Below are 21,928 nucleotides of genomic sequence, written 5' to 3'. Positions count from 1 at the left end.
ATACCCTTACCAACAAAAGTCTATCAATTTCAATCTTTAAATTTTCAATTGGCCAGCATCCATTGTGCAGGTAGAAAGACTGAGCACTGTGAAAAGATGTTTCCGGATTTCACTCCCAACCGGTCTAGCTCTAATCTAAGATTATGCCGCCCCCCGCCCCCCCCACCCCCCACCCCCCCCCCAGGCATAATTAGTACAAGGACCCAAGCCCATGATTCAGAAATGTGCACAATTATAGAACCTAGTTTATAAAGTTAGCAAAATAATTTTAAAAGCAGGATGAAAATGCCTCACAAGTGGGGGGGGGGGGGGGGGGGTAATAGGTTGTTTTATGAGCAATTCTTTGATCTCAGGAAGTGGCAATATTAGCAGTATATCTGCTGCCAGGTTTCCCCTCCAGGTGGTAATGCACATGGACATGGACATACCAACACTTTCTTTTAAGGGGAGCCACTCCAATTTTATATACACACATAATAGGGTAAAACCTCACATGATGTTACTGCACTGACCTCCTCAATGGCTTTAATGCATGAAATAAATGTTTGTCAGAAATTAAAATGCAATGCTAAATATTCCTAAATATGTCCACGGCAAAGTGATTTTTAAAAAGATCACTTACCTGCCAAACACCCACAATAGCATTTGCTATTAGAATTAATAATATTACAAAAGGCTCCACAAAGGCAGTTACAGTTTCTTCACCTTCTTCAAACCAGGCCAGAACCTGCAAATGATAAGATAAGGTTTTATGAAATGTACGGCTTACTCAATAAGGCTGTAGCACACAAACATTTGTTTGTATTTAACTCATTTTATTGTATTTCTTACACAATTTCTTTTTGAAGTGTCTTCAGGCTGTATTTTATCTTTTCAAGCATTGAAAAAAGTACACATATTGATAAAAAAAAGGTTTTTCTTTATTCTCTCATTTACTGTACCCAAATACATTTCATGAATGCAAACTGCAGCACTCCAAGTTCAAAGACTTTTAAATGAACCCTTTGGAACTTTTTGTATCTTCTGGATGCATTTTCTTTTTTATAAAAGCATATTTAATTAAAATAATTCAAAGCATGAAAGGAGACTGGTGAATGCATTTAACTTATAACACAAAGCAGGTTCACTTATAAAACTGTTGCCTACATTTCAACTTGGACAATTATAACATACAAGATATAAACATCATAAAAAAGTGCTTATAATTTACACACTGTAATAAGTGGATAAATTAGTTAAAATGTAAAATCATATAGCTGAACAGAATCTCACTTGTGAATTGACATAACAGCTCACAGAAGAATTATTGGTTATACTCTGGGGCAAAAGTTATGGTCGGAGGCTTCCCGCGGATAGAAGCCTCCGACCACCACGCAGGGAATTCCGTTTTCAACCGGCAGAGTCCTGGGCAGCACATGGCGTCACGCTGCCCAGGAACACTGCACGCGCGAGGCCTGTGGCTTCATTCAGGAAACAGTACCGCCCACATGACCTGTAAAAGAGGTTCATTTGAATAGGCCACGCCCCCGATTTTCTTTTAACTCCAGTCTTGAGCTACTATGAATGGAAATACCCCCCAAAACAAAAAAAAAACACTTCACATAAATAAAATACACCTCACTTATTAAACATTAATTCAATTTCTATTGTTAAAGAAAAAATATATTTTTTTAAATATTTAAATATGTTTTAATAGTATTAAAAATAAACTTACCTTAATGGACAGGGTTTTTAATATAAAAATAAGTCATAAAATGTATTTTTTCTATCTTTTGAAACTCTTACGCTGGTAAAAGCAGGCCTTGCGTCTGTTTTAGAGATGGGCAAATAGCCCTTTAGGCGCATGCGCAGTGCACCCTAAACCCGGAACTTGCGAGGCCTCTTTGGGCGCCTGCGTAACTCGTACACACTCGGGCCGCAACTTACGGCCCTCAAACAGAAACTAGAGTACAAAAAAAAAAAAAATCAGTAAAAAATTCAATAATCTCTATTAGTTTGGAGGTCATAAAAAGGTGACAGCATATTGATTTTAGTTCTAAATTTTTCCAATAACAATTTTTTAATAGAAATTTATTCCTCTGCGTAAAACATCACATTTCTAACTTTAATGGGAAAATGTTTTGGGGCAACAGGCACAGGAGCAGGAGTAGGCCATTTGGCCCCTCAAGCCTGCTCCACCATTCAATGAGATCATGGTTGATCGCGAGAGCGCGCGCAGGAGCTGGGGCAAAACACCGCAAGACCAGCAGCCGATCGGAGCAGAGATAGAGAGAGCGCGAGCAGGAGCCAGGGCTCAACCAGCACCAACTGACCTGAAGACAAGCAGCAAAAAAGAACCAAAATCAAAGTGTGACATCACAGGAAAGATGGGAAGTGATTGGTTGGTGACTTGTTCTCTCTTTTCTGGGACACTGGTTTGAATTAAGAGCTGCGACTGAAAACAAAACTTGAAAACTTAATTAAATACATTAGGATGGCAGGGCAGGAGATGTGTTTCTGCTGCTGCATATGGGAGCTGGTTGACTCCATTGAGGTCCACGGTGACCGCATCTTCAGCAAGTGTCTGCAGCTCGAGGAACATCGGCTCTGTGTTGATGAGCTGGAGTCCGAGCTGCGGACACTGCAACACATCAGGGAGGGGGAGAGTGACCTGGACGCTGTGTTCCAGGAGGCAGTCACACCCCTCAGATTAATTAATTCAAATTTGGTCAGTGGTCAGGGACAGGAGGGTGTGACTACAAGTGAGGAAGGTATGGGGATGCAGGAGGTAATGATGGAGGAGCCTTAGCCCTTGCTCTTGTCCAACAGGTTCGAGGCTCTTACTCCCTGTGTGGATAACAGCAGAGACTGCAGGGACGATGAGCAAACTGACCACAGCAGCATGGTACAGTCAAGTTGGGGGGAGGGGGTGGTGAAAAGAAAGGTTGTAGTGGTAGGGGACATTGTTAGGGGGATAGATAAGGCTCTCTGCAGCCGAAAGCATGAGATCTGAAGGATGTGTTGCCTGCCCAGTGCCAAGGTTAATGACATCTCCTCTGGGCTGGAGAGGAAGGGGGAAGATCCAGTTGCCGTGGTCCACATGGGCACCAACAACATAGTTAAGGCAAACAAAAAGGTTTTGCTGAGGGATTCTGAGCAGCTAGGGGCCAAATTAAAAAGCAGAACCACAAAAGGTAATAATCTCTGGATTACTACCTGAGCCACAAGCAAATTTGCACAAGGTAAATAAGATCAGAGAGTTAAACACGTGGCTCAAAGACTGGTGTGGGAGAAATGGGTTTTGGTTCATGGGACACTGGCACCAGTACTGGGGTAAGAGGGAGCTGTTCCGTTAGGACAGGCTCCACTTAAACCGTGCTGGGACTAGGGTCCTGGCAAATCAAATAACTAGGGCTGTAGAGAGGGCTTTAAACTAAATAATTGGTGGGGGTCGAGGGGGGAGGGTTCAGGTGAGCAGAAATTTCAAAAGTTAAATAAGGAGAAGGCAATAGAGCAGGGTGGCACTTGGGAAAATGAAAAGCAGAGCATGCCATGAAGGGACAGAATGTATAAACATAAGTGAATCAGAAAGTGGAGTCAAAGCAGGAAAAAATGTTTAAAAAAACAAATTTAAAAAGCTCTTTATCAGAATGCACACAGCATTCGTAACAAAATAGGTGGGTTAACGGTACAAAGAGTTGCAAATAGGTATGATCTGATAGCCATTAGAGACGTGGCTGCAAGGTGACCAAGACTGGGAACTAAATATTATGGGATATTTGACAATTCGGAAGATCAGTGTGATAGTGAGAACAATATTGGCTCAAAAGAGCAAGATGTTGAATAAGTTTAGGTAAATAGAAGGAATAATGGCCCCAAGTTTCCACATGATTTTTTAAGGAGCAACTGGTGTCGAACGGAGTATCTTAGAAATCTGATGGGGGGGGAGGGAAAGGAGATGGGGGGGGGGAAAGGAGATGGGGGGGGGGAAAGGAGATGGGGGGGGGAAAGGAGATGGGGGGGGGAAAGGAGATGGGGGGGGGAAAGGAGATGGGGGGGGGGAAAGGAGATGGGGGGGGGGAAAGGAGATGGGGGGGGGGAAAGGAGATGGGGGGGGGGGAAAGGAGATGGGGGGGGGGGAAAGGAGATGGGGGGGGGGGAAAGGAGATGGGGGGGGGGGAAAGGAGATGGGGGGGGGGGAAAGGAGATGGGGGGGGGGGAAGGAGATGGGGGGGGGGGGGAAGGAGATGGGGGGGGGGGGAAGGAGATGGGGGGGGGGGAAGGAGATGGGGGGGGGGGGAAGGAGATGGGGGGGGGGGAAGGAGATGGGGGGGGGGGAAGGAGATGGGGGGGGGGGGAAGGAGATGGGGGGGGGGGGGAAGGAGATGGGGGGGGGGGAAGGAGATGGGGGGGGGGAAGGAGATGGGGGGGGGGGAAGGAGATGGGGGGGGGGGGGAAGGAGATGGGGGGGGGGGAAGGAGATGGGGGGGGGGAAAGGAGATGGGGGGGGGGGGAAAGGAGATGGGGGGGGGGGGAAAGGAGATGGGGGGGGGGGGAAAGGAGATGGGGGGGGGGGAAAGGAGATGGGGGGGGGGAAAGGAGATGGGGGGGGGGGGAAAGGAGATGGGGGGGGGAAGGAGATGGGGGGGGGGGAAAGGAGATGGGGGGGGGGGGAAAGGAGATGGGGGGGGGGAAAGGAGATGGGGGGGGGGAAAGGAGATGGGGGGGGGGGGGAAAGGAGATGGGGGGGGGGGGGAAAGGAGATGGGGGGGGGGGGGGGAAAGGAGATGGGGGGGGGGAAAGGAGATGGGGGGGGGGAAAGGAGATGGGGGGGGGGGAAAGGAGATGGGGGGGGGAGAAAGGAGATGGGGGGGGGAGAAAGGAGATGGGGGGGGGGGGAAAGGAGATGGGGGGGGGGGGGGAAAGGAGGGAGGGAGAGGGAGGTCAGGTCGGATCCAGTCCGGGGGTGGGGGAGCGGGAGTCGAGTCGGGTCGGGTCCAGTCCGGGGGGTCGGGTCGGGTCCGGGGGCCGGGGAGGGGGGGAAAGCGGGAGTCGGGTCAGTGTCGGGTCCGGTCCGGAGGCGGGAAGCGGGAGTCGAGTCGCGTCGGGAGGAAGCAGGAGCTGGCCGTGGGAGGAGCCTTATTCACGCAGTCCCAGTGAGGACATTCTGCCAGGGCTAGGGGCTGCGTGCTTTGGCCCCTCCCACACAGTCTTGGGCGCCTGGAGCTACTGAACATGCGCGCCCACTGTAGCGCGCATGTGCAGAGGTCCCGGCACTGTTTTCAGCGCAGGGACTTGGCTCCGCCCCCTACAGCTCCTGCTGCGCTGCGCCGAGGGCCAGAGGACCTGCAGGGAGCTGGAGAATCTGGAGGGTTTTTTTTAGGCGCACTTTGTGGCGCGAAAAACTGGCGTCCAGGTCGGGACTGCGCCGTTCTAGGCGCGGCTCGAAACTTGGGCCCAATAAGGGGAAAAGTCATTGGTGGGCGTAGTCTATAGACCCCCTAAAAGGAGCTACACTGGTGGACGGAGTATAAATCAAGAAATAATGGAGGTTTGCAAAAAAGGAATGGCAATAACCATGGGTGATTTTAACCTTCATATTGATTGGACAAAGCAAATTGGCCAGGGTAACCTTTAGGAAGAATTCATAGAATGTATCCAGGATAGTTTCCTTCAACAGTATGTTGCGGAACCAACCAGGGAGCAGGCTATCTTAGATTTGGTCCTGTGTAAAGAGACAGGATTAATAAACGATCTCCTTTAAGGATCCTCTTGAAATGAGTGACCATAGCATGGTTGAATTTCAAATTCAGTTGGAGTGTGAGAAAGTTGGATCTCAAACCAGTGTCCTAAGATTAAATAAAGGAGACTATGAAGGCAGAGTTGGCTAAAGTGGACTGGGAAAATAGATTAAAGTGTGGGACAGTTGATGAGTAGTGGCGGACATTTAAGGAGATATTTCATAACTCTCAATACATTCTGATGAGAAGGACTGTAAGAGAAGGGATAACTATCCGTGGCTAACGAAGGAAATAAAGAATGGTATCAAATTGAAAACAACGGCATACAAAGTGGCCAGAGGATTGGGAAATGTTTAAAAGCCAAAGAACGACTAAAAAAATAAGGGAATATAGATTATGAAAGTAAACTAGCACGAATTATAAAAACAGATAGTAAGAGTTTCTACAGGTATATAAAAAGGAAAGAGAGTGGCTAAAGTAAACGGAGGCCCCTTAAGAGAATGAGACAGGGCAATTAATAATGGGGAACAAGGAAATGGCGGAGACTTTGAACAAATATTTTGTATCGGTCTTCACTGTAGCAGACACTAAAAACATCCCAATAGTGGATAATCAAGGGGCTATAGGGAGGGAGGAACTTAACAATCACTAAAGTACTAGCACTCGGCAAAATAATGGAACTAAAGGCGGACAAGTTCTCTGGACTTGATGACTTACATCCGAGGCTAGAATTTGCACTCCATCATCGCCCGGTTTCTCGGCAGTATTGGCCATTTTGGGCGAGAACCGGTTCAGCGAAAAATTCCCTACCTGAGGCACGCTGGCGGTTTCAAAGTCCCGCTGGGGAGAAGACCGCCGGCGTGCAACTTCCACAGATCACCCTGGCGCGATCTTTGGCTGAGCGGGGACTCGTAATTAAGTATAAAAAAAAAGAAGTCAAAAACTGCCCACGAGGATCAGCGGAGCTGGGCGGTAGGTAAGTAGATCTGCAAGAAAAAGGTACGTGATTGTTTTTTTTAACTATTTATTTTCAAAATCTGTTGGGGTGATTTAATTTTAAAGTGTCTTGGGAATGTTTTTTGGATTTTTGAGTTAGGTTTTTTGAAAAAATTTTATTCTTTTTTGGTGTTAGGCCCAACCCGCAGCCTCGGTGTAAATTTTTATAGATGTTATTATTTTTCGCCCATTTTCTTTAGGCATCGCCCAATCTAGCCGAAATTGCACTTTTCTGCCCAGATTTTTCGCTGGGCAGATTTTCCATTTTTTTTTCCCCACGGGAAGTTCGCTCCGGCAACAATCTTCCCATCCTTAGCGTTTTTTTGGGCGGCAATCGGGCGCTGGCGGGCTTTGAGGAAATTCTAGCCGAGGGTCTTAAAAGAAGTGGCTGCAGAGATAGTGGATACATTGGTTGTAATTTACAAAAATTTCTTGCATTCTGGAGAGGTCCCAGCAGATTGGAAAACAGCAAATGTAACACCCCTATTTGAATAAGGAGGCAGACAGAAAGCAGGAAACTATAGACCAGTTAGCCTAACATCTGTGGTTGAGAAAATGCTGGGAGCCCATTATTAAGGAAGCAGTCGCAGGACATTTAAAAAAGCATAATTCAATCAAGCAGAGTCAGCATGGTTTTATGAAAGGAAAATCATGTTTGACAAATTTGCTGGAGTCCTTAGAGGATGTAACGAGCAGGGTGGATAAGGGAAACCAATGGATCTGGTGTATTTGGATTTCCAGGAGGCATTCGATGAGGTGCCACATAAAAGGTTACTGCACAAGATAAAAGTTCACGGGGTTGGGGTAATATATTAGCATGGATAGAGGATTGGCTAACTAACAGAAAACAGAGTTGGGATAAATGGGTAATTTTCCAGTTGGCAAAAACAGTAATTAGTGGGGTGCCACAGGGACCAGTGCTGGGGCCTCAACTATTTACAATCTATATTAATGACTTGTATGGAGGTAACGAGTGTAATATAGTCAAGTTTGCTGATGATACAAAGATGGGTGGGAAAACAAATTGTGAGGAGGCCACAAAAGATCCGCAAAGGAATTTAGACAGGTTAAGTAAGTGGGCAAAAATTTGGCAGATGGAGTATAATGTGGGAAAATGTGAGGTTATCCACTTTGGCAGAAATAGAAAAGCAAATTATTTTTTAAATGGAGAAAAATTGCAAAGTGCTGCAGTGCTGAAACACAAAAAGTGAGTATGCAGGTATAGCAAGTAATCACGAAGGCAAAGGTATTGTTGGCCTTTATTGCAATGGGGAGAGTATACAAGCAGAGAAGTCCTGCTACAACTGTACAGGATATTGGTGAGGCCACATCTAGAGTATGGCGTACAGTGTTGGTCTCCGTATTCAAGAAAGGATATACTTGCATTGGAGGCAGTTCAGAGAAGGTTCACTCGGTTGATTCTGGAGATGAGGGGTTAACTTATGAAGATAGGTTGAGTAGATTGGGCCTATACTCAGTGGAGTTCAGTAGAATGAGTTGTGATCTTATCGAAACATATAAGATAATGAGGGGGCTCGACAAGGTGGATGAAGTGAGGATGTTTCCACTCATAAGAGAAACTAGAACTAGGGGGCATAGGCTCAGAATAAAAGGCCACCCACTTAAAACTGAGTTGTGGAAGAATTTCTTCTGAGGGTTATAAATCTGTGGAATTCTCTGCCCCAGACAGCTGTGGAGGCTGGGTCATTTAATATATGCAAGGCAGAGATAGACAGATTTTTAAGCAATAAAGGGAATAAAGGGTTATGGGGAGCAGGCAGGGAAGTGGAGCTGAGTCCATGATCAGATCAGCCATGATCTTATTAAATGGCCTACTCCTGTTCCTATTTCTTATGTTCTTGTGTTCTTCTACCCCAACTCCACTTTCCTGCACTGTCTCCATATCCCTAGATTCCCTTAATATCCAAAAATCTATCGATCTCGGACTTGAATATACTCAAGGACTGAGCCCTACACAACCCTCTGGGGTAGAGAATTCCAAAGATTCACCACATTGAGTAAAGACATTTTTCCTCATCTCAGTCCTCAATGGCCGATACCTTATGTTGAGACTGTGACCCATGGTTGTAGACTCCTCAGTCAGAGGAAACATCCTCCCTGCATCTACCCTGTCAAGCCCTGTAAGAATTTTGTATGTTTCAATGAGATCACCTCTCATTCTTCTAAACTCTAAAGAATATAGACCTAATCGACGCAATCTCTCATCGGACAATTCCCCCCAACCCAGGAATCAGCCTGGTGAACCTTTGTTGCACTCCCTCAATGGCAAGTATATCCTTCTTTGGATAAGGAGACAAAAACTGTACACAATACTCCAGGTGCAGTCTCACCAGGGCCCTATATAATTGCATGAAGAAGTCTTTACTTTTATACTCAAATCCTCTTGTAATAAAGGCCAACATATAATTTGCTTTCTTAATTGCTTGCCGTACCTGCATGTTAACTTTCAGTGATTTGTGTACAAGGACACCCAGGTACCTCTGAACACCAACATTTCCCAATCTCTCATCATTAGAAAAGCAGAGTATTTTTTAATTTTTCCTACCAAAGTGGATAACTTCACATTTCTCCACATTAGATTCCATTTGCCATGTTATTGCCCACTCACTTAGCCTGTCTAAATCCCCTTGAAGTCTCTCTGCATCCTCCTCACGACTTACATTCCCACCTTGCTTTGCATCATCAGCAAACTTGGATATATTACATTTGGTCCTCGCATCTAAATCATTGGTATAGATTGCGAATAGCTGGGGCCCAAGCACAGATTCTTGCGGCATCCCACTATTTACAGCTTGCCAACTCGAAAATGACCCGTTTATTCCTACTCTGTTTTCTGTCTGTTAACCAATCCTCAATCAATATTACCCCCAATCCCATGAGCCCTAATTTTGTGTGGCATCTTATCGAATGCCTTCTGAAAATCCAAAATACACCACATCCACTGGTCCGCCTTATCTATTCTGCTAGTTACAACCTCAAAAAATTCCAAAAAAAGAGATTTGTTCAATGTGATTTCCCTTTCATAAATCCCAATCCTATTATTATTTTCTAAGTGCCCGGTTAACACATCCTTAATAACAGATTCTAGTTAGTTAGTGCCAAACCTACCAGGGACGACTGTAGCTAGGAAACCATGAATTTTAAATTTTTGGTATATGTTTGCACTGATGCAGACAAAGATTTTAATGATGGGGCATGGAGCACTTCCCCAGTTTCCACGTCAAAGTACTCCTAAGCTATGTACAGCAAAGCAAGATGCAAAATAAAACTACCTGTACTCTATACCCCAAGAAGAGCACCCTGTAATGCTGTTGCATGACATGGTTCCCAATATTGGCCATTATAGTCTCAGCAAAATTGCCAATTTAGTTCCAAGTCAATTTTGCCTTGTGACCCCCATGGTTCACTCGGAATTTCAACACAGTACCTTAACAGACTCGTGTTGAATTCAGATCCTAGAAATGAAAGGCAGTTTGCCAACTATCTGCACCAGCTATTTCCCTTAAAAATATGCACTTTTCAAAATAATATACACGAGTTGTATAATAAAGAACTCAAAAGCAAGAAGGATTCCTATGAATTATTGAAACTACACAATGGCAAGTGTGGTGACAGCATATTGGAAGTTCCCTTTAGGATTCCTACTTGTTGAATTTCTGATCACCATCGTACAAACATTGGAATATACCAAACATAAACCATAACTTTTCCATAGGAGGAAGGGAATAGGCAAGGTTACTCAGCCCCAGCAGCATCGAGAGAAGCCTGGGAGGTGTTGCCTACTGGCTTTTTGGTTAAGGGAGATTATATTTCCCATTATCCACATGAATGACAGTCATAAATTATCTTACAGGACAGTAAGACTGAGAAACAACCAAAAGAATGCACAACAGCATGGTAAGGCAGAGTTAATGCACAATCATAGCTCAGTCATAATCTTATGGTGTCAAGCACATCTTTCTGGGAAGAGAAGAACTGATGAATCATGCCTGGAGTAGATCACTTGCTCAGAATGGATCATAACCCAATGAGATGAGAAGGAAAACAGAAGACCCAACCCATTACAGGTGCACACGCACACCCAAATCGCAAATAAAATGCAAATCTTCAAGGGTTACTGCAGCTGTGAGGGTATATCAGCATAAACGTTCAGGTAGTACTTTAAAGTACAAACTCTGAAGTGGAATTCAAAACATGAAAATGCTGAACTACATTAAAACAAAGACTGTACAACTTATGCCCACCCCATTGTGGTGCAGGCCTTTTTAGATATTCTCTACTTGCCATCAGGACTCACCTCTCAGTTTCAGGGCAAAATCCCACAGCAGAGATTTGACACCATTTCAAAAATGACACACAAAATGCCTGGAACCGGATACGCCCATCTTCATCACACTGTCAGCTCAATTGCAACCATTTTTAGATAATCTTAAGCCAGTCCCCAACACAATGCACCATTTTGATCGTCCTGGCAAATACACTGGGGGAAATTTGTATGCCATGAATTCACAAACACATTCTTTATAAATAGATGTTTCATTTTGCTACACAGGAACAATCATGTCTAAACCAACAATTTTCCGTTTCTAATGAATAGACGTGCACAACCCCCAGCCCCCAAGAAACTCTGAATACTTTCCAGACGTGTTTACTACTAATCAAATTTAATTAGCATTTCCACTGCCTTGGCTGCTAATCTTTATTTAAACTCCCATCTTAGCTGTTCCAGCCTTGTTCACATATTTTCATTTCTGACCCAACGTTTACCACTGTATAGAATCCAGTAGTATAGCATCCAGTAGGATAGAGTATGAAATACTGTTGATTCCCTAATCTGATTTATCTTTGGGGGCAGAAGAAGAAGTGTTCTGACATTCCAAATGTTTTTATTTAATGCCATATCCACTGTTGATTCAACATTGCCTCATTTGAAATGCCATCCATGATTAGCAGCTGCACTGTCTCATTAACGTTTCCTTTTAGTTTACTTCCAAAAAGGCAACACAAGCCAAAACATGAGATTATAAGCAGTGCAAAAGGCCTGATTAACTGTTTGAATCCCTTTGGATCAGCAAGTCCACTTGATAGTATTTATTCTCCTTGGGTATACTTTTGATGCACAAACACCTTCTATGCATTCATTCTCCTGAGGTACAAATTTTTATCAATCATGACCTCAGAACGTAATGCGGTCTTGCACTGTAGGGACTGCTATTTAATTAATCCTGCATAGGCTTCACTGCTTAACGATCAACAATCAACACGTGGTAGCTTAACACCTAATTTTGAGTGTAACTGCTTCAAGTAGAACACATATTTGCCTTTGCTTGATCAGAGTTAAGAGTGGAGACATCAGGGACTCCCCACACCAAAAAGATCATAACCTACCGAGCATCTTACATTTGAGGAGTAAAAATTGATCGATGTCTCAACACTGTAGGACATAGAGTTGTTTTAAATGTACATTTGTATAACAACTTAAAAGTCGAGGTACAAATCCAGAGTCCGGGCCTGTCCTGAATCCAGACTGAAGTGGTGTAAAACTCCTTGGAAAATTTACTTCCTAAAAAGGTAACAAGGCAAAACATGTCTAAACAATGGAACGGTCCAATTACTGTCTTTTTAAATCCCTTCAGCTATCCATGTGCATCTCTACTGTGGCATGAAATCAGGGTTAAAGGGTGGTACCGTGGTCATCCTGGGCACTATTTAAACCTATCTGGAGTTCATTGAAATGTTGCAAGTATGGACCGATCACTTTTGTAAACACGAACCCAAATTGCTGAGAGGACATTTGCACATACACTTAACCACACATGTACAGAGCTCACTCCCGAGCAAAAGAATTGCAGCCAGACAGCACTAACAGCGTATTGTCTGGATGTAACCCAGGTCTAAGACCAATAGCTGCAACATAAATGAAAGCTAGTATTTTAGTTTTTGTTATTAAACAATTTATATTATATTACACAGAGCTGCAACTGCAGAAGTAAATGGATGGCTTAAAACTAAAAAGTACAACCAGCATAAATTAAATGCACCAACAACCCACCCATAAACACATGCGCACAGACACACTGCCAGAAAGGCAGAGAATGCGAAAACATTTATATTTAACCCACAGAAAAACTAACTGCATTCTTGAGCATCAAGCCACACTTTGTTTAGATAGGAGCTTCAAGTCACCCACTAAAAAGAGAGGCAACACATTGAATATCAATTTACTAGAGTCATATAAATGGATCAAACTACAAATCCAAGATGTACAGTACAGAAATTAAGTTATTCTTAGATATCTTTATTGGAAAATAAAATTTTAAGAACTACGGGCCCAAGTTTCCACACGATAAAAAACGGGCGCCCCTCCGAGCTGGGCGCCCGTTTTTTGCACCTAAAACGGCGCCGGAAAAAAAACTTGCGATTCTGGAGCGCCCTGCAGCTCGTCTGTTTGGCGTGGCGCCCAGGGGGGTGGAGCCGATTTTGTAAGTGGAAGGGGGCGGGTACCATTTAAATTAGTTTTTTTCCTGCCGGCAACGCTGCGCGTGCGCGTTGGAGCGTTCGCGCAGTGTGAAGGAAACATTGGCACTCGGCCATTTTTGTAGTTCTTTGTAGCCGTTTAATTTTTGAACATTTTTTAATAAAAGCACATTGCCATCAGCACATCAGCACTGAGAAGGCTGCAGGAAGCCTCAAAGTTGAGGCAGCCGTTTCCCTCCCCCTCCCCGCCCGCCGTCGGGAACAAACGGCTTTCTCCTCCCCCTCCCGCGGGAACGAACGGCTTTCTCCTCCCCCTCCCGCGGGAACGAACGGCTTTCTCCTCCCCCTCCCGCGGGAACGAACGGCTTTCTCCTCCCCCTCCCGCGGGAACGAACGGCTTTCTCCTCCCCCTCCCGCGGGAACGAACGGCTTTCTCCTCCCCCTCCCGCGGGAACGAACGGCTTTCTCCTCCCCCTCCCGCGGGATCGAACGGCTTTCTCCTCTCCTCTCCTCCCCTCCCCCCACCCCGCGCGGGAACGAACACCTTTCTCCTCCTCCCTCCCCTCCCACGCGGGAACGAACGGCTTTCTCCTCTCCTCTCCTCCCCTCCCCCCCACCCCGCGCGGGAACGAACACCTTTCTCCTCCTCCCTCCCCTCCCACGCGGGAACGAACGGCTTTCTCCTCCCCCCCCCCCGCCACGGGAACGAACGGCTTTCTTCTTCCCCCCCCCCCCCCCCCCCCGCGCGGGAACGAACGGCTTTCTCCTCCTCACCCACCCCCCCCCCCATTTCTCCTCCTCCCCCCCGGGAACGAACGCCTGCAGCATTCTCCCTGGCTGAAGTACTTTCACACAGGTAGGAAGATGGTTTATTTAATCTTTTCTTTGCTTATAAATGTTTATTCAGGTTGGATTTATTTGTATAATATTTGTAGAAGTATAAATAAGGATTTATTGTAGAATTTAATGACTTCCCCCCCCCCCTCCCCTCTCGTTCTGGACACCTAATTTGTAACCTGCGCCTGAATTTTTAATGTGTAGAACAGGTTTTTTTCAGTTCTACAAAAATCTTCACTTGCTCCATTCTAAGTTAGTTTGGAGTACGTTTTCACTGTGGAAACTTTGAAATCAGGCGTCAGTGGCCGGACATGCCCCCTTGTGAAGAAAAAATTCTGTTCCAAAGTAGAACTGTTCTACCTGACTAGAACTGCAGAAAAAAAATGTGGAGAATTGCGATTTCTAAGATAGTCCGTTCTCCACCAGTTGCTCCTAAAAATCAGGCACAAATCATGTGGAAACTTGGGCCCTCTTTGTGGACACAAACTTTCTTTCTCTCTCTTCCTGGCACTATGCATCTTCTTCCCAGTCAGGTGGACCAGCTACCAGACCTCCACCAATGCATCTTAATAACTGACTGTGTGCGAGGGCCTGATGCAACTTGGTCGCCAATTTTCCTTCTCCATACACCTTCACTGCATTGAAGCCAGTCAGCAGATTGAACACAATAGGCAAAAAAAAAATGTGTACACACTCAACTCTGATCAGGAGGTTAGAGGAACCAAAATAAACTTCATTTGGGCTGAAATAATGGAAGGAGAGTACAATAACTTTGCAGCAAAATGTTTGTTTTTCTCCTAAATCCACATTACTCCAGCCAGTCATCTTTTTCCTAAATCTCAGCCTAAATAAAAGATGCGTTTCAGACAGCCATACTAAGCTGCACTGATGTGCTTCAGCAATACAGACACTGCAATGCAAGAGATGGTAAAAACAGACAAGTTTAATTGTAGGTCAAACATTTGCACTTGACTCAAGAGCTAAGTGGGATGACTTCTTGTAGGGTGCAATACAGAACTACAGCATGCTTTGACAGGCTAGAATAATAAGAACCTTCCACTGCAGCAGGACATTCTATAACATCTTCACAGCATTTCCTGACATGCTAAGTAAGGGGACTGCCCCTACCCTTAATATGTAGTGTACCCTTTAGTTGATGAGCAGCTTTAACATAGCCTCAATTGAAAGGGAGTGTTAGAAAAATACTTTGCTTCTCTATTCATCTTCAGTTTTAGAAATAACCCACTTGCTTTTTCAGTTTCCCATTAGAGTCTGAATTATTTCCCAAAATCTGAATTTATTTGCTATTACCCCAGCATTCATTGTTGTTTTCCTGTACTCAGCTGGCTAAGTCTTAGTAACTTGTTGCTTCCAGGTAGGAACAGATTCGTTTGGAAATCTAGGCCTAAAAGTCATAATTACTCAATATCAACTGGTACTGAGCTAGCGATGCTAACATGTGTCAATCGTATTAGGTCCCGATTGGACCAAAACCTTGCTTTGTCAGGTCCGTGTGGTAGCTGGTGTGCAACGGTTACCCCACGTTAAAAGAATTCACGCACAGGTATCTTCCACCCCCTAAAATGAAGTTTGGAACCTGGAACGCCACGACCCTCATGGACCTTAGAACTCATGTTAGTGTGGAAGCAAATCATCCTAGACTCCAAGGGACTGAAGAAGAAGAAGAAGGAGTTTTGGATTGCTACCAAAATAATACAAGTCTGATCCAATTTCTTTTTAAGTGGGAGTTAAACCCCATGATCAGGGCTGCTGTTGCCTTGCATGAGACTCCACTATTACCAGGGCATGTATTACACATACAAATGATGGAATGTGCTGGAAATACAGTGGATCACAGCAGTGGATTCCGAGATACTACTGGTACTAATAGAAAGAAACTGAAAATCTAAACAATAGTACAGAAAATGCTAGAAGTACACACAGCAAGTCCATCAGCATCTAGAGAGACAATGCAGGTTAACAATTTGGGTGTCGTTGAGAGAGAGAGAGAGAGAGAGAGTGAGTGACGCACAGAGGCGGGGGGGGGGGGGGGGGGAGGGGAAATTGGTACAAATGTCAAAAGAGACTTCATATAGCACCTTACACGACCACCGGATGTCCCAAAATGCTTTACAGCCATTGAATTACTTTTTGAAGTGTGGTCACTGCTGTAATGTAGGAAACACAGCAGTCAATTTGATTACTGCAAGCTCCCACCATCAGCAATGTGACATGATCAGATAATCTGTTTTAGTAATGTTGATTGAGGGATAAATATTGACTAGGACACTGGGGATAACTGCCCTGCTGCTCTTCGAAATATTAGAAATAATGCCATAGGATCATTTACATCCACCTAAGAGAGAGGTTTAACGTCTCATTCGAAAGACAAAAAACAGGCTTTTTGAAAAGCTGAAGCATAGTAAAAATTATCTCAGTGTAGCAATTCATAAAAATGATAGTGAAAGTAGGCAAGTACAGTAGTAGTGTGTTTTGGATGCAGAGCCTTCATCAATATTCAATTCTGACATGAGGTCTGCACCCAGGATGCTGGTCTCTTTTGGGGGACTGGCACATTGTCTTGGGTGTTTCAATATTTTTTCTTTAAATTTCACTACCTTAGTTAGTTATTTTCACTGCCTGCTGCTCTTTTAATGTCAACTGCCTCACTAAGATGACCAGCTTTCACTTCTTCCAGCCATTGAAAAAAAATCTTTGTGGCCAATCTACTAGTTAAAAACTTAATTTCCCCCTTTCTCTTTGTTCAGTTCAATTAAATTTAAGTTCCGACTAAGCATCCACAGCCAAAACTGTAACCAGTGTTTTCTCTTTTACAGATGCTAACTGCCCACTGCGTTTTTTGAACAATGTGTTTTAATTTTAGTATTTGAACTAGTTTAGTATTGTAGTTTCAATCCAAGGTTTTGATGTTAAAGGAACTGTTTTGATTTTTTGTTCATACCGTTTTATTCTATTTAATACATTTGTTTTTTTTTTTAAGGTTCCTCCCCCCCACCCCCTCTTGAAAGTGCACACGTGCAAACACTGGGACTGGGCAACAGCAACATTAAGCTGTTAGTTATAGTGGCTTCTGCCAACACTCACGCTTGATGAATGGCCACTTGGGGAATGTACTGGAGGATGACCCCGCAAGGAACTAATGTGTTCAGGAGAGAAGAAAAATTGAGGAAGGTGGGAAAAGGTGCTTTTCAGCAACGAAGGATGTAATCTTCCTCTCCAACATTTCTTTCTTCCCCAACAAGTCCAGCTATGACAAGCAGAACAAGCCCCCTCTGGCACTAGAAAGTGAAACTTAAACTCAGGTTCTTTATTAGTTGAATGTCCAACATTTAACATAGCTGCCACACCCCTGAAAAAAACTGAAAGTACAAACTGGCATTATATGTCTGTCTGACTGTTTCTCAGTGCATTTCTCATATTCTAGTACTTCAACATTGTTCCCACATTATATTCTGTGTTTTAATTTTTTATGGATTTTCTGTGAATTTCCAAGATGGTTAGAAACTCTTGCACATTGCACCAACTTCCTTAAACCCATGTATAATACTGTAGGCTATAAATGACTCACAGCTTCAACTCTTCTTTTCAGTACATTTGAACTTGAACCTCGTATTTATAGTCAATTATACCCTGGCCATTTCTAGCACTTCTTCTCCCCAAAATATCTTTAATCATTGGCCAAGGGTTCACTCTTCTAGCAGCCTGTTGATAGACACCACCCCCACCCACCAAATATATAAGCAATATTCCCTACTGTTGAAGTCTCTTGGCAAAGTCATTACTGTATACTAAATCAAAGAAATCTTATTCAATTGTTCAAAATAGTTGCTCTCCAAGATTGTATTTCAAAAAGCTATTATCCTTTAGAGATTGTATTTTTACAAAACTTGGACATTATTAATATAATTTCACTCTCCCCAATAAGAGCTCTCCCATTAATACTCTACATGTTCAACTGTTCTTTCTTCCCAAGTGTTTATGATTATAAACTGGATATACGTGACCTAGATTCAGTTAGAAATCAGACATTACAAAACTCACTAGCAGGATAAGCCACTCAACTCTGGAAATTTATATACCTCAATGTCACTTATGTGATTTACAGATAAGCCACAGCTCGATAGTATCAATTGCAATAATGTTGTTGATAAATGGAAACACTGAGTGAGTGTGTTACCATGGAGTGAAGCATTTCATCCAATGAGAAGGGCTCTACCTTCTGAAGTCTGAGTTCAACCACACGCACAAAATATTAAAACTAGTTTTCTTGCAAACGGTTCATGCTTTCTGCAGAATTGTGACAACAGTATAAAGCCAGAGTTTAAACAAACTGAATAAATTAAAGGTTATGTACTTGTCCAAGTTATTTCACAAAGCGTTTAATTCCCATTTCATAAGAGAAACTCACTATGACTAGCTCATGTGTGCAAATAACCTCATGAAGATTTTGCTTTGCACCTCCAAAGTAGCAACTGATAACTACTTCAATTAAAACTCAATTTAGCAGAACATTTGGTACACACACATATCTGCCTAGAACATTTATTTCTGTCTGCCATTGGGTAACCATTGCAACAAGTATAGCTACTGCATTAAATAGTGTAACCCAATCCAGCACTGAACATTGTTTTCTATTATTGTCATGCCGACCCAAAACCATTTTAACTGGTGTCCTATAAACCTTAAAAGTCAAGGAGAGTGGAGATACCACACATGTCCCCCATGAAGGTCACTGGCCAAATTTGGTCACAGAAGTATATCATCTTTGCAGACATCAGTCTTGTCCTCGTCAAAAAGCTGCAATTGTCACCTTACTTTTATCAAGACAGACTGGACCAGAATTCCACACACCATTCCAGTCATGGTTACTGTGCAAGGGTACAGATTAGTTCGTACTCAGCCCACAGTACTCAATTTTCTAATAATAAACCTAAATATGCCTATATAAAAAAAATACATAATCCTGGGTAGGGGAAAAGGCTGGACATGGAGACACTTTGTTTGATAAAAGAAAATACTTACAAATGATATACAAGCTGCCAGGAGTAGAATTCGGACCAATAAATCTTCAAACTGTTCTATCACAAGCTCCCATAACGATTTGCCTGCAAAAAAACACAAGCTGTCAGTTCAACATTAAAAATAATCTCTCAACTCAATATTTTGTAAAATTATTATAGTCTTAAAAGAAAAATATTGCGATCTGCTATACCTTCTTCTGCTGGTAGTTCTGTTAATGAGTAGCGCCGCCATGGAATATGCGAGAAAGAGAAAACTGCGTTAAAACATGCAAATTCGTTGGACTTCTGTACAAGGGCACAAAGTCACGCTCGAGAGAAAACGGAACCATTTAGACCATGAGTATCCTGCAATCGTCGTGCCATAAAGAGATGTACAGCACAACCGAGGTAGAAAGCGCAGTTTTAATTTTTAAAAAACATGATGCTAACCCAACTGACTGCGTTACGACGACTCCTTTACTTAAGAGGTTTACATTTTGGAACACAAATTATAAGATTTCCGCTGTGACTGGCGATTGGAACCGGCAAGATTTTGGTTTCTAATAATGTAAAGGTTTTGCGATCTCCCGATTTTTTTTTAAAAAGCAAAACAAAAGACAAAATATTTAACATTTTAGATTAGACTGCATCTCCCCCACCCCCACACAAGCTGTGACTTTCAATACAATTTAAAATTCAGAGATCGCGGTGAGTCAGCCATGTTCGGGTTGCCTCACGCACAGATGCCGGCTCCACACATTGCAGGAAGGCCCTAATGCAACACACACAAAAAATGAGCGAAAGACAACTTTAAAAAAAAAACACGCAAACACATCCAGCATCGAGATAAACGGCAAGCAGCGTCCCGACACATACCATTCGGTCCCCATCTCTCCTTCTGTTTCTTGACTTGCTCCAAACTCAGCCCCGTCGTCTCATTGACGTTAAAATGGGCTAAAACTTCATCCACAGTCTTTGTGTGCGCGTTCTCCATGGTTTCACTCCAGGTTTCCTTCCTTTACTGTTGCGGTTTCTTGTTCGAGGGAGGGAGGGAGAGAGGCTTCCTTCCTCACAGAGAAACAAGCTGACACACACACTAAAAGGGGAGAAAGACAAGCGGGCTGGACGGAGGCAGGCAAGGTTCGGGTCAACCACTTTGATAGGTTTAAACAAAAAAAAATACTTTTAAATGTTTCTTTTGCACTCTATCTCTTGCTTCTTTTCTTCCTCTCCCTCAGTGAATATAATTTAAACAGAGATCGATGTCCTTGGCTTTTTTTTTTGTTATGTTTTTGTTTCCCCCTTGATGTAGAAGGTTGGGTATAGCGAGGAGCCGCAGTGACTGGACTGCGACACGGGGACCCGAGTTGGTGCTGCGCTTCTAAAGCCGGCAAGATCGCAACGCCTCGCTCATCTGAATGAATGTGAGCAGCCAGGCGTCGGCAGCAGCACGTTTATAACACTCGAGTGGCAGGGGCCTTTCTCACGGCGGTTCCTCGAGTGGCCGCATGTGGAGAGAGCTCATTGGCCCAGTTTACAGCCGTCAGGACCCCGCAGAGCTGACGTCTCCCGGCGGCTCCTCCTCATGTTCCTGAATTCCCGGGAAATAGGAGGGGAGCAAGTCCAAGCTGAGGAGGAGTGACGTTCGCCAAACATATTGGCGACGGTGAAGTGCAACAGTATCATTTGTCTCGGGGGTTGCTCAGCCTTATGACGGAAGAAAGACTATATTTTTTCTATTATATAAGTTACAAGTGAAGTAACTTTTTAAAGTTACATAACTTTAACGTGCTTCTTTTGTGTTATTTATACAACAGGTGTTTGGATAAATCCCATCAGACAGAGAAAAAAAAACCCTAATGCATTGTAACCGAAAATGTCACACTTTATTAATGTCAGAAACTGTAACGATTTCTCACTTCCTGAATAATGCAATGTATCTGCTATTTTCAGGCGCTTTTCATGTAGTTCTACCGCGTTTGCACCATGCTGCACAGCACGAGTCACAGATCAGCGTTTATACCTGCACTGGCCAAAAGAAAATCTCAACACTTTTGTCCTCATGAATTTTCTCTCCTGCTCTCTTCTGAAGATATTTATTCCACGATCGAATTCTCCTGGCACCCTAACTAACATTGCCATAGATTTGGGGGTCATTCATTCATTTGCTGTTTGCGCGACATGTTCTTACATAACAGTACGTCAAAAGTAATCCATTGGCTGTAAAAGGCTTTTGGATATCCAAGGATGTGATAAGGCATAAATGCAATTTCTTTCTTCTTTCGATTGACTTTGCTAGAGTACTGTTCCACAGGTACCAGCCCTGCTGTTGTACTTCACCCAAGTGCTCATGTGAGATTTGAAAACAAGGATGAGAATTTTAAAAGAGAGGCATTGCTGGACTGGGAGCCAGTATAGGTCAGCAAATCATCAACATCATAGGCAATCCCTCGAAATCGAGGAAGGCTTGCTTCCATTCTAAAAGTGAGTTCTCAGGTGACTCTACAGTCCAATACGGGAATTACAGTCTCTGTCACAGGTGGGACAGACAGTCGTTGAAGGAAAGGGTGGGTGGGTAGTCTGGTTTCCCGCACGCTCCTTCCGCTGTCTGCATTTGGTTTCTGCATGTTCTTGACGACGAGACTGAGGCAGGGGAAGAGAGGGGTGATGTTACCGAAGTGGAAGTAGGCGGTCTTGGTCATGGAGAGGATATGGCTTCGGAAGCTCAGCTTGGGGTCAAATAGGATGCCAAAGTTGCAAACCATCTGATTCAGCCTCAGGCCAGCGAGAGGAATGGAGTCGGCAGCTAGGGAACGGAGTTTGTGGCTATTCATTGGATAAACTAATTTAGCCAAT

General features: G+C 43.8%; 1 protein-coding gene across 2 annotated transcripts in view; it reads right to left on the bottom strand.

Annotated features, from left to right (window-relative positions):
* Positions 1–20,550, bottom strand: part of LOC139268952 (sarcoplasmic/endoplasmic reticulum calcium ATPase 2) — a 111,028-nt gene extending 90,478 nt beyond the window's left edge. For both annotated transcript variants that reach the window (XM_070887837.1, XM_070887836.1), the window contains exons 1-4: positions 19,949–20,550; positions 19,285–19,302; positions 19,095–19,177; positions 623–727 (exon numbers count right to left, since the gene is read on the bottom strand). In XM_070887837.1, the coding sequence (XP_070743938.1) occupies positions 623–727; positions 19,095–19,177; positions 19,285–19,302; positions 19,949–20,066 (324 nt within the window). In that variant the 5' untranslated portion in view covers positions 20,067–20,550. The remainder of the gene's footprint in view (positions 1–622; positions 728–19,094; positions 19,178–19,284; positions 19,303–19,948) is intronic.
* Positions 20,551–21,928: the final 1,378 nt, after the last annotated feature.

This window comes from Pristiophorus japonicus, chromosome 8, assembly GCF_044704955.1.
Source record: "Pristiophorus japonicus isolate sPriJap1 chromosome 8, sPriJap1.hap1, whole genome shotgun sequence".
Taxonomy (NCBI): domain Eukaryota; kingdom Metazoa; phylum Chordata; class Chondrichthyes; family Pristiophoridae; genus Pristiophorus; species Pristiophorus japonicus.
Note: the sequence above shows the minus strand (reverse complement) of the source record. Positions and strands in the feature narration are given on the sequence as shown.